This window comes from Bufo bufo, chromosome 4, assembly GCF_905171765.1.
Source record: "Bufo bufo chromosome 4, aBufBuf1.1, whole genome shotgun sequence".
Lineage (NCBI taxonomy): Eukaryota > Metazoa > Chordata > Amphibia > Anura > Bufonidae > Bufo > Bufo bufo.
In genome coordinates, this window is record NC_053392.1 from 245751976 (window position 1) to 245766025 (window position 14050).

General features: G+C 42.0%; 1 protein-coding gene across 1 annotated transcript in view; it reads left to right on the top strand.

Moving 5' to 3' along the window:
* ECEL1 (endothelin converting enzyme like 1) overlaps positions 1-14050 on the top strand; it is a 158244-nt gene that overhangs the window by 116889 nt on the left and 27305 nt on the right. The window contains exon 16 of the mRNA XM_040428434.1: positions 323-418. Within this exon, the coding sequence (XP_040284368.1) occupies positions 323-418 (96 nt within the window). The remainder of the gene's footprint in view (positions 1-322; positions 419-14050) is intronic.

Genomic DNA, 14050 nt, shown 5'->3' on the forward strand with positions numbered 1-14050 from the left:
GTGAATGTAGCCTAAACCTGTATCTATAGATACATCAGCCCTGTCCAAAAAGTCAGATAGGAAGGTGACAGTTGTCCTGACATAGTAATTACCTGAGTCCTGATTATGCAGATGCAGTTGAAAGTGTCAGTTACTCAAAGATCTAGGGCATTGATCCAAAAATCTGTGATATACAGATGCCAGGGTACCCCTGAACAAGGTATTTGGGTGGCACAGTACAAATGAATAAGCCTATTCTGTAAATATATGTTCTATTTTATGTGTACTTTATAGCATGGGTTTTCTAATTCTCATAGTTACTTCTTGAATTATTGTTTTACAGGCATACCAGAAGTGGGTTAGAGAAAATGGTCCAGAACGCCCACTACCCCGCCTAAAATACACTCATGATCAGCTGTTTTTCATTGCATTTGCACAGGTCAGGAACAAATACAGTACACTGCATTTCTTCAGCCTCCCACTGAGGTTTTGTCTTTGTTTAAAATTTGGGGGGGAAATGGGAAATTGTCATCAACTTTATGCTGCCTCCAATGGTGATCTGTCATGAGCTAATATTAAAGGGAACCTGTCACCTGGATTTTGGGTATAGAGCTGAGGACATTGGCTGCTAGCACATCCGCAATACCCAGTCCCCATAGCTCTATGTGCTTTTATTGTGTAAAAAAACCGATTTGATACATATGCAAATTAACTTGAGATGAGTCAGAGCTTGAAAATATGACTCTTCTCAGGTCACACAAGTAAGATATGACTCTTTTATGTTTATTTGCATAAAAGGCGGGAAGTACAAAAATGCATAATACTTATTAAATTTCTCTGCAAATGAAATTAAAAGTGTAATTTATATGTTATGGGTAACACAATGAACATTTAGAAACGCTCAGTGAGGGTAGCATAGTAGAGGTGACAGGTTCCCTTTAAGTGTTTTTTCGAAAACCAGCTCCATAATCACCGCAGCCCGACCCTGGAAAAGAGTCATAGTTATGCATGAGCTCATGGACTCCCCACTCACTTTTAGTTTTTTTCTAAGAGAAAACTGAGGAATGAAGTGCATTAATAGAATTAATAGAAGAATATTGGAAAGGGAGACTGCAGGAAGACTTATGCTGCATCAGTTTTATTTATTCCTACATTTACTTATTCCTACATCAGCCATAAATTCAAGTAATAATGCCAATAAGATGGAAGCCTTTATCATTCCAGTGCCAGCGTGCCAACCAATACCATCCAGTCTGCACCCCTTAGGGAGTCCAGGTCTTACTGATGACCATCCTCATATTTAGCTGGGTTTACTTTTTCCAAGTCATCCTTTAAAGTCTCCATGTCCTAGAAAACTAAGCGAGATGCAGAGAGGAGACGATGCTGGATGTTCCTGATGACATATTCTCATCGATATTAGATGATGTGGAAAAGGAGGAAAAGGTGGAAGAAGTGGGTATGCTAGAGCTGAGTAGTGATGAGCGGCAGGGGTTATATTCAAATTTGCGATATTTTATAGAATATTTACTATGGGAACACCTGGGGGTTAGACTATACCATCGGATCTGAGTTTTCACGATCTCACTGAGATCATGAAAACTCAGATCCAATGGTATATTCTAACCCCCAGGCGTTCCCATGGTGACGGAGACGCTTGTCGGGGAGGAGTATGCCGAAGTGGAACAACTGTACAGATTGAAAAAAAAAAGACGAATATTCAAAAAAACAAATATATTCGATATAGTGCTATATATTCTTTTTTTAGAATATTCGTCATTTTTCCCATCTAAAGTCATGATTCCTCCCTGCTTAAGTTGCTTGTGGGCCAATGACTCATTGGCTCACAAGCAAGAAGCAGGGAGGAATCATGTGTTCAGATGGGAAAAATCGATATTCGAGATAAAAATTCGCTATTCGAATATTCGCGCTCAACACTAGAGCTGAGTAATATTCTGTGTTTACTGTCAAATAACCTGCAGGAGATTTCAGGCCAGAACAGCAATAGTATGCATATTGTGCGACCACCTAACCAGCCAATCCCCATACCAGCAACAACCCCTGTTTAACCCCTTAAGGACTCAGCCCTATTTCACCTTAAGGACTTGGCCATTTTTTGCAAATCTGACCAGTGTCACTTTAAGTGCTGATAACTTTAAAACGCTTTTACTTACCCAGGCCGTTCTGATTTCATAGTTTCAGTTTCTCTACTTCTGTAATACATAGTAATACCCCAAAAATTGTGATGACTTTACATTCCACATATGTCTACTTCATGTTTGTATCATTTTGGGAATGATATTTTATTTTTTGGGGATGGTACATAGCTTAGAAATTTAGAAGCAAATTTCGAAATTTTTCTGAAATTTTCCAAATCCCACTTTTTATGGACCAGTTCAGGTCTGAAGTCACTTTGTGAGGCTTACGTAATAGAAACAATCCAAAAATGACCCCATTCTAGAAACTACACCCCTCAAGGTATTCAAAACTGATTTTACAAACTTTGTTAACCCTTTAGGTCTTCCACAAGACTTCATGGCAAATGGACATAAAATGTAAGAATTTTGATTTTTTGGGAAAATTTTCCAATATAATCAATTTTTTCCAGGAAAAAAGCAAGGGTTAACTGCCAAACAAAACTCAATATAGGTTGCCCTGATTCTGTAGTAGTGTTGAGTGCGAATATTAGAATATCTAATTTTTTTTGCGAATATCGGCACTTCGATAATTCGCAAATATTTCGAATATAGTGCTATAAATTCGATATTTCGAATATTCTTTTTTTTTTTTGTTATATTTTTTTCTTTCCCACTTCCCAAAAGTAGTTCTTACCTGTCCTTAGGATTCCTGGCTTCCTGGCTGCTCCAGTCAGTGCCTGTTGCCGCTTCTGACGACTTCCGTGCTCATGGAACGTCCCCATCACCATGGGAACGTCTCCATACTAGAATGTACTGTCGGATTTGAGAATTACGTTGAAATCGCAATTCGATTAATTCAAGTTATAATAATCGAATTTTGATTTCAACTTAGCACTGCTATATTCCATATTAGTTAATTCTAGCCTAATATGGAATACAGCAGTGCTAAGTTGAAATCGAAATTCGATTATTATAACTTGAATTAATCGCATTGCTATTTCAACTTGGACCTGGCTTACTATGGTTGGCTTGGTAGAATTAGCGAATATGACGAATGTATTTGTCATATTCCTCAAAACGAAGATAACGAAGTATTCTCTATCTTCGTTTTAGCTCCATATTCGTCAACTTCGCTAATTCTAGCAATCAAATAGGAAAGTTGACTATAGAGACAGCTAAGTTTAATTCGCTATGCGATTATATTACTTTGCTTTTTTTCAAAAAAATTGAATAGTTAAATACTTGATTATTATAATGATTCTATTTATATTAAAAAAAAAAAAGTAATATAATCGCATAGCGAATTAAGCACAGCTGTCTCTATAGTCAACCTTCCTATTTGATTGCTAGAATTAGCGAAGTTGACGAATAGGTAGCTAAAACGAAGATGGAGAATACTTCGTTATCTTCGTTTTGAGGAATATGACGAATACATTCGTCATATTCGCTAATTCTACCAAGCCAACCATAGTAAACCAGGTCCAAGTTGAAATAGCAATTCGATTAATTCAAGTTATAATAATCGAATTGCGATTTCAACTTAGCACTGCTAGATTCCATATTCGTTAATTCTAGCCTAATATGGAATATAGCAGTGCTAAGTTGAAATCGAAATTCGATTATTATAACTTGAATTAATCAAATTGCTATTTCAACTTGGACCTGGTTTACTATGGTTGGCTTGGTAGAATTAGCGAATATGACGAATGTATTCGTCATATTCCTCAAAACGAAGATAACGAAGTATTCTCCATCTTCGTTTTAGCTACCTATTCGTCAACTTCGCTAATTCTAGCAATCAAATAGGAAGGTTGACTATAGAGACAGCTGTGTTTAATTCGCTATGCGATTATATTACTTAGCTTTTTTTTTTATAAATAGAATCATTATAATAATCAAGTATTTAACTATTCAATTTTTTTAAAAAAAAGCTAAGTAATATAATAGCATAGCGAATTAAACTTAGCTGTCTCTATAGTCAACTTTCCTATTTGATTGCTAGAATTAGCGAAGTTGACGAATAGGCAGGGGCGTACATAGAAATCACTGGGCCCCATAGCAAAAATCTGAATTGGGCCCCTTAACCCCGCCCACTACCCATCATGGCCCCTCCCACTTCCTGACCTGGCTCCTCCCATGCCACACCCCCATTAAATAAATTTATACATGACCTACAGAGTTGGGACATCATATAAGGATTTCTTGGTCTGCGGGTATCTGGTCATATAATACTAGACTAGAGGGTTTCATCTGCTGAAGAGCACAGTTAATACATGAACTCTCCACATGGGTAATGGGCTGGCGTACTACATGCAGCATATGGGCCGAGCTCCCTGCAGTGACAGGCAAGGGGGGCACATTGTAAAGTAACACAGATATCACCCTGCCCCCCAGAGATTTGTAAACTAACACGGGCCCTCATAATATATAGTCATATGTCAGAGTCGGCCAGGCACTGCTGCAGGGAGTGCACTGTGCAGGCAGTGACACTGCAGGACGAACGGTACTTGTTCTGACTGAGTCTGACTTACTTCAGGCCAGCCAGGGACACAGCCGGTGCTTCAGAATCTTCCTTATTTCTACTTCATTCCATCAAGTCTTTTGCTCTTAGATTAGACTTTGACAGGCCCAAATGGCTGATGACTTCCCGGGAAGCATTGCTTAGTAAAAATAGCCCTGAAACCTTGTAAAGCAAATCTCTGAAATATTGTTAAATGATAGAGGAACTTACAGGCTTGTAAAGAGAAGAGCGTGGCGTTCCTGGTATGTATATAAAACGCAGCTGTCACGCCCCCTGTGCAGCCAGTGCAGGTGACTTGAGGCAGCTGAACGGCGTGCTGAGCCTAATGAAGAATCTGCCTGCCCTTAGGCACAGCCGCACTGTCCACACACGCAGGTTGGGGGCGGGGCCGGGCGGGCGGGTGGTATCCAATACAATGATCTGATGATCTGAGTGTTGCCCTGACTACGAGCACCGCGTCCGCCGGCCGGCACACGCAGGGCGGGACGGCGGGTTCAAGTAAGTGCAAGAAAGAAAAAAAAAACATTCATTAATTCTTCCGCCCTGCCCAGGGCGCGCCCTGAGGCAGCTTGGTCTGCCTTATGGTAGCGCCGGCCCCGGGCTGAAGAAAAGCAGCCGCATAGTCGGCTGCATGTCATGAGTGAGCGGGGCCAAATAGTGTGGGCGGGTCTTTCTCTGCGCTACGGGCCCCCCAGTGCCGCGAGCCCCATAGCAGTGGCGTGGTCTGCCTCTATGGGCGGTACGCCACTGCGAATAGGTAGCTAAAACGAAGATGTAGAACACTTCGTTATCTTCGTTTTGAGGAATATGACAAATACATTCGTCATATTCGCTAATTCTAGATATCAAACCAATAGGAAAGTAGCCTTAAGTTAAAATCGCAATACGCGATTATTTAAATCGCATAATAATCGCAATAACTAGAATAATAACGAATATTCGATTTCGACGACTATGAAACGAATATTCTATCGAATATTCGCGAATTTCGTCGAAATCGAATATGACACCTGCCGCTCATCACTATTCTGTCGTTTGCAAAAACACCCCATATGTGGTCCTAAACTACTGTTTGGCCAAACGGGAGGACATAGAAGGAGGGGAACGCCATATGGGTTTTGGAAGGCAGATTTTGCAGGACTGGTTTTGTTTATACCATGTTCCATTTCAATCCCCCCGTTGCACCCCTAGAATAGAAATTCCAAAAAAGTGACTCCATCTAAGAAAGTACACCCCTCAAGGTATTCAAAACTGGGTTTACAAACTTTGTTAACCCTTTAGGTGTTCCACAAGAGTTAATGGCAGATGGAGAAACAATTTTGAAATTTCAATTTTTTGGAAAATTTTCCATTTTAACCCATTTTTTCCAGTAATAAAGTAAGGGTTAACTGCCAAACAAAACTTAATATGGGTTGCCCTGATTCTGTAGTTTTCAGAAACACCCCATATGTGGTTGTAAACTACTGTTGCCCAAACGGGAGGACATAGAAGGAGGGGAACGCCATATGGTTTTTGCAAGGCAGATTTTGCAGGACTGGTTTTGTTTATACCATGTCCCATTTCAAGCCCCCCGTTGCACCCCTAGAATAGAAATTTCAAAAAAGTGACTCCATCTAAGAAAGTACACCCCTCAAGGTATTCAAAACTGGGTTTACAAACTTTGTTAACCCTTTAGGTGTTCCACAAGAGTTAATGGCAGATGGAGAAACAATTTTGGAATTTCTATTTTTTGGAAAATTTTCCATTTTAACCCTTACTTTATTACTGGAAAAAATGGGTTAACAGCCAAACAAAACTCAATATGGGTTGCCCTGATTCTGTAGTTTGCAGAAACACCCCATATGTGGTCGTAAACTACTGTTTGGCCAAACGGGAGGCCATAGAAGAAGGGGAACGCCATATGGTTTTTGGAAGGCAGATTTTGCTGGACTGGTTTATTTACACCATGTACCCTTTCAAGCCCCCTGATGCACCCCTAGAGTAGAAACTCCATAATAGTGATCCCATCTAGGAAACTACGATATAAGGTGGTTGTTGTTTTGGGACTATTTTAGGGTAAATATGATTTTTGGTTGCTCTATAATACACTTTTTTGAGGCAAGGTAACAAAAAATTTTAATTCTAAAATTGTTTCTACATTCGCTATTTAGTTTTGTGGAACACCTAAAGGGTTAACAAAGTTTATAAAGTAACTTTTGAATACCTTGAGGGGTGTAGTTTCTTAGATGGGGTCACTTTTTTGGAGTTTCTAGTCTAGGCTACATCAGGGGGGGCTTCTAATGGGACATGGTGTAAATAAACCAGTCCATCAAAATCTGCCGTCCAGAAACCATATGGCGTTCCCTTCGTTCTATGCCCTGCCGTGTGGCTATATAGCCATTTACGACCAAATATGGGGTGTTTCAGCAAACTAAAGAATCAGAGCAATAAATATTTGGTTTTGTTTGGCTGTTAACCCTTGCTTTATTACCGGAAAAAAAGGATTCAAATGGAAATTTTGCCAAAAAATGGGTATTTTGGCACCGTTTTTATTTTATATTTTTAACGCTATTCATCCGAGGGGTTTGGTCAAATGTTATTTTTATAGGGCAGATTCTTACGGACGCGGTGATACCTAATATGTCTACATTTTCAAATTTATTTAGATTTTACACTATATTATCTTTTTAGGAACCAAAAAAAATTATTTTAGTATCTCCATAGCCTGGAAGCTACAGTTTTGTTTTTTTTGTTGGGCGACTATCAAATGTAGGGGCTCATTTTTTGTGGGATGAGATGGCAGTTTTATTGGCACTAATTGGGGTGCATATGACATTTTGATCGCTCGCTATTACACTTTTTGTGATGTTAGTTGACAAAAAATAGCTTTTTTTACACGTTTTTTGTTTAACGCTGTTCATCCGGGGGGGTGGTTTACATGTTATTTTTATAGAGAAGATTTTTACGGACGCGGCGATGCCCAATATGTATGGCTCTCAGACTTTGGAGACACTAAGCAGGCATCCTTAAACTGCGGCCCTCCAGATGTTGTAAAACTACAATTCCCACCATGCCCTGCTGATGGCTGTAGGTTGTCTGGGCATGCTGGGAGTTATAGTTTTACAACATCTGGAGGGCCGCAGTTTGAGGATGCCTGCACTAAAACTAATATTTTTTTGGGGAAAAAAAAATTGTTTCCGTGTCTCCAAAGTCTGAGAGCCATAGTTTTTTATGTTCTCTAGGGGACTGTTGGGGATTATAAAAATGTTGTACTCCATGGAAGTGTGATACTCCCTGAAGCAATTGATAACGCAGAGGCCTGGATGATCGGGGAAAGTGTGGTGATGGTGGTGTCCTTCCGTATCCCCCTCTTGTGACACACTCTGCATCTTTTTTGGGTTCGTCCCTTCTTTCCAGTATGGGGGACCACACCTGGAAAATGTTGGCCAGGGACGATCCGGGCGCCTCCAATTCCCGAGGTACTCCGGCCTGCTCTTTCCCGGTCTGAAAAAAATCAGGTCTTTGATCACTGCCTCATAGAATTGGAGGAATGTCCCTGTGCTGCCAGCGCTTCGGGATAGTACAAAAGAGTTGTACAAGGCAACATGTACCAAGTAGACCGCAACTTTTGTGTACCATGCCCGGGTTTTGCGCATGGCATTATATGGCTTGAGGACTTGATCAGAGAGATCAACTTCTCCCATATACCGATTGTAGTAGACGATACAATCGGGCTTGAGGACCATTGCCTCGGTAGCTCGCACAGGGGCAGAGGTGATGCCATTACCGTGAATTGTGGACAGTACAAGGACATCCCTCTTGTCATTATATCTGACCAGCAACAGGTTTCCACTGGTAAGGGCACGGGTCTCACCCCTGGGGATAGGTACCTGGAGGGGGTGGGCAGGGAGGCCGCGCTGATTTTTCCGCACGATCCAACAAGCGAATGTGGATCTGGCGGCAAGGGACCTGAACGAGGGAATGCTAGTATAAAAGTCATCCACGTACAAGTGGTAACCCTTATCTAGCAGTGGGTACATAAGGTCCCACACGAGTTTCCCGCTAACACCCAGAGTGGGGGGACATTCTGGGGGTTGAATACGGGAATCTCGCCCCTCATACAAACTAAATTTGTAAGTGTACCCTGAGGTACTCTCACAAATTTTGTACAGCTTCACGCCATACCTCGCCCGCTTAGTGGGAATGTAAGCAACGAGAGACTTATCAACTGCGACCTCCCTTCCAGGTACATAGGCCTGTACAAATTTGGCCTCGAAGTGATCGATGACCGTCTGTATCTTATACAGACGATCATGGGCCGGATCACCTCGGGGGGGACATGCTGCATTATCTGATAATGCAGACATTTCTGGATGGCCTCAAGCCGGGGACGTGTCATGACCATACTGTAGAGTGGGGTCTGGTAGAGGACGTCCCCACTCCAGTATTGCCTGACACTGGGTTTTTGCATTAGACCCATGTGCAGCACGAGGCCCCAAAATTTCCTCATCTTGGCTGCACTGACCGGCATCCAGCCACCGGGTCTAGCCAAAAAGGAGCCCGGGTGCAGAGCAACGAACTGTTGGGCGTACAGGTTCGTCTGCTCCACCATCAGATTCACAAATGGGTCACTGAAAAAAAAACTAAAAAAGTCCATTTCAGTAAACCCCACTGTGGGAATCTGGATTCCTGGATTGCCAACAAAGTCCAGAATCTTGGGCTCAAAATCCACTGGGGGACACCATCGGCAGGGGGCTCCGGTGGGCTTATTTGATGGGCCGGGGGGTCTAGGGTCTCAAAGCTAGAAAATAAAAAGTTTAGATAAAGTGTTTTTTTTTCCCTAACTAACTTTTCCCTTCTATCACTGCCTAACGGTGCCTCTCCCTCACTGACCCTAACCTACCTGGAGGGTGATGGGTGCAGGAGGGTGATGGGTGCCGATTGGTGAGGATGGTGCTGCAGGGTGCAGGTGCTGAATTAGCACCCTGGACAGCAGGCATCAGCACCATGGCCAGCACCGCCTCTCCAAATGTTCGTACTGTGATTGGTGGTGTGTAATTACACCACCGATCGCAGTCTTTTTCCAGTTCATCAGGTCACCTAATGGACCGGAAACGCAGCAAACCGCAGGTCTGAATTGACCTGTGGTTCTCTGCGATCGCCGATGCGGGGGGTCACATGATTTCAGTGGGCATCCCATTCCGATTAACCCCCGCGGCGCCGCAATCGCATTTTAAACCCATGACGTACCGGTACGTCATGGGTCCTTAAGGACTCGGGAAACATGCCGTACCGGTACGTCATGCGTCCTTAAGGGGTTAAAGGTGCAGTGCGGCCATTAACAATGACAAAGGAATATACAGTGCGGTCTTCATTATTAAATGGAAGGCAGCTACGGGCTAATTGGCTGCGTGGTTCTGCACCGCAGCATGGCCGCAACCTGCCCGCAGCATGTCCGCTCTGTGTGACTGTACACTAAGGCAGAGTGGTCTGGATATACCTGATTTATAGCAAGTCATGACAAATTAATAAAAAAAAATCTAATTTCTTGGCTAACTTTGGCAAAGTTGCAGAATCGAATTTATCAAAACTTTACTCATCTCTAGAGCATAAAATGGGGAAAAGTCACACAGTTTGAACAAAATCAGACTTGCGTCAAAATGTGCAACTTTTCTGCACCAAAAAGTAGTATCAAATCTTTAATAAAAGTTATTGAAAAGGTGGTTGGGAGCAGTACTGTGGTTCTTTTGATAAGTACTGTATATGAGGCCTTGAGGTGAAGGCTCTTCCCATCGGCAATACTGTATTATATTCATAGTAGATGGGTAAACACAGTTATGAATGGGGGCTTAGTACATTGAGAGACTGTTATATAGGGCTGAAACGATTACTCGATTGAATCAAGTAATTCGACACAAAAAAATCCTCAATGCAAATTTTATTCATCGAGGATTCGTTTGTGTCATGTGACCATGGAGTGAAGAGCTTGCTACTACTCACCGCTCCGTGGTCACCCGCCGGCCCGCGCACTGCACTGTCCTCCTGACACATCGTCAGGACGACAGTGCAGCTCGCGGTAAAGAAGGTAATGGCACTGGGGGAGCTGATGGCACAGAGGACTGATGGCATGGATAAATTATAGTAATAAATTAAGACTTATTTAGGCCACAGAATAATAGGGATTTTTTTTGTTGCCCTCTTTGTTATGATGGCACTTGGGGGGAGCTGATGGCACAGTGGAGCTGATGGCAACCGGGTGGGGAGGTTGAGCTGATGGCATGGGGAGAGCGGATGGCACAAAGGACTGATGGCACTGGGGGGAGCTAATAGCACATGGGTCTGATGATGGCACAGGGGTCTGATGACATTTTATAAAGGAAAACATTTTTTTTTTATTAGTTTTTTTCTTATTAGAGTACTCGAATAATCGTTGGATTAATCGATAGATTACTTGATTACTAAAATAAATCGATAGCTGCAGCACTACTGTTGTAGTCTAATTGGTCAGGCATGTGCAGTTTATTGTGAGCGCCTCTAAAATCCATTTCAAATGGACATTAGATGATCTTCTTAGGCATGTGTGCTAGCAGCAAGTATATATGCTGGACTACAGATACATCCATATGGGACAAAATTTGCAGCAGAAAAATTGGGTGAAATGCACAGTGGAAATCTGCAGCATAAATTGAAATGCTGTAGACTTAAAATCGGCCCTGTAGATAAGATTTGGTAAAAATCACATACATTTTACTGGATTACCGTAACTGTTGAAAAATGTTGCAAATTTGCCATATGTAAATCCACAACAGCAAATCTACAGTGTATCAATCCCAATCCCAGTGTATCCTAAATTTTATGTCATGTGCAGTGAGCTGAAGTCTTTAGGCATGCACCTTAGTATGGAAAAGATACTTGACAGATTAAATCCTGAATCATACAAAGTAAATTGCAGTTAGTAAATTAGGGACAAATACGCACCCCAGGGATGGCCCCCAACCAGACGGGACCCCCATTTCAGGGTACTTACATATGCCATACCAATTTGTATACCAGGATAGCCTGAATTTTCAGGGACACTCACTCTGCAAATTTAGGACTGTTGACAACTTTGTGGTTTGTTGGTGTACTTTTGGAAGTTTACGGAAGTTGTGATTTGTGAGCAGTTTATACCATATTGATGAAATCAGATGTAAATCCAAACAATCAGTTGCTCATTAGCTTCATTCCCCTTAGGACCCTAATTAGGCAAAACATGTTTGTGTATTTTAATTAGTGATCCTTAAGCTTCAGCCCTCTGCACATAAGCCATTATTGAGCACTTATGAATGTCTGGTTGGACTGCAGCCATCTAGATTAAGTGACTAAGAATACATGAACACAATGTTCATGTTCCATATATTATAAGGACTGTGTTCTCTTGAATCAAGATTTTAATATGGCACTGTACGTACATGCACGTTTCTATTTATTTTTAAATGCAGTATTAAATTAAGACTTATTCAGGCCACAGAACAATAGGGATTTTTTTTGTTGCCCTCTTTGTAATGGGAAAATAACCATGCTATGGCACTGGGGTGTTTTGTGCTAACGTTGTAATAATCAAACACTTTTTTACTTTCTGGATTTTAGCTTAACTCCTAGCCCTAATAACAGTGCACTGATTTAAAGTCTAGGGACCAATTCACACAGCATTTTATCCCGCTGGAATTTTGACACAGACTTCATGCCAAAATTCTGGTGTCTTTGGTTTAAAGGCGCAACCATGAGAACAAGGGATATGTCCCATCTTGATGCAGTGTCCGGATGAATGCTGCTGAAAGCCAGGGCACGTGTCTGTTTGCGATTTAGTTTAATTCAATGGGGCTAAACCGCGGGCAGGTCTGTGGCATCCATAGTGAAACCACATCGGAAACCACCACTGAGTATGCATAGTATTTTTGGGAGGCTAAATCTGCCGTGTGAATGTAACCTAAGACAGATGGACAATAAGACATAATGTTACTGGGCCACTGGGAAATATTGGGGGATATTTTGTATTATCAATGGTTTTTGCTTGTCTTTTTATGACAATTTCATCATAACAATTGTAAGTAGATTATAGTGGCTTTCCAGGACTTATATATTGATGACCTACAGTATCTCCAGGATAGGTCATAAATATTCAGCTCAGTGGGGATCCGACACCCAGCATCCCCACCAATCAACTCTTTTGGCAGCTGCCAGAAACTATTCAGTGGATGGAATGCTCCATCCACTGTACAGTCGTGGCCAAAAGTTTTGAGAATTACATAAATATTGGAAATTGGAAAAGTTGCTGCTTAAGTTTTTATAATAGCAATTTGCATATACTCCAGAATGTTATGAAGAGTGATCAGATGAATTGCATAGTCCTTCTTTGCCATGAAAATTAACTTAATTCCAAAAAAAACTTTCCACTGCATTTCATTGCTGTCATTAAAGGACCTGCTGAGATCATTTCAGTAATCGTCTTGTTAACTCAGGCTAGAATGTTGACGAGCACAAGGCTGGAGATCATTATGTCAGGCTGATTGGGTTTAAATGGCAGACTTGACATGTTAAAAGGAGGGTGATGCTTGAAATCATTGTTCTTCCATTGTTAACCATGGTGACCTGCAAAGAAACGCGTGCAGCCATCATTGCGTTGCATAAAAATGGCTTCACAGGCAAGGATATTGTGGCTACTAAGATTGCATCTCAATCAACAATTTATAGGATCATCAAGAACTTCAAGGAAAGAGGTTCAATTCTTGTTAAGAAGGCTTCAGGGCGTCCAAGAAAGTCCAGCAAGCGCCAGGATCGTCTCCTAAAGAGGATTCAGCTGCGGGATCGGAGTGCCACCAGTGCAGAGCTTGCTCAGGAATGGCAGCAGGCAGGTGTGAGCGCATCTGCACGCACAGTGAGGCGAAGACTTTTGGAAGATGGCCTGGTGTCAAGAAGGGCAGCAAAGAAGCCACTTCTCTCCAAAAAAAAAATCAGGGACAGATTGATCTTCTGCAGAAAGTATGGTGAATGGACTGCTGAGGACTGGGGCAAAGTCATATTCTCCGATGAAGCCTCTTTCCGATTGTTTGGGGCATCTGGAAAAAGGCTTGTCCGGAGAAGAAAAGGTGAGCACTACCATCAGTCCTGTGTCATGCCAACAGTAAAGCATCCTGAGACCATTCATGTGTGGGGTTGCTTCTCATCCAAGGGAGTGGGCTCACTCACAATTTTGCCCAAAAACACAGCCATGAATAAAGAATGGTACCAAAACACCCTCCAACAGCAACTTCTTCCAACAATCCAACAACAGTTTGGTGAAGAACAATGCATTTTCCAGCACGATGGAGCACCGTGCCATAAGGCAAAAGTGATAACTAAGTGGCTCGGGGACCAAAATGTTGACATTTTGGGTCCATGGCCTGGAAACTCCCCA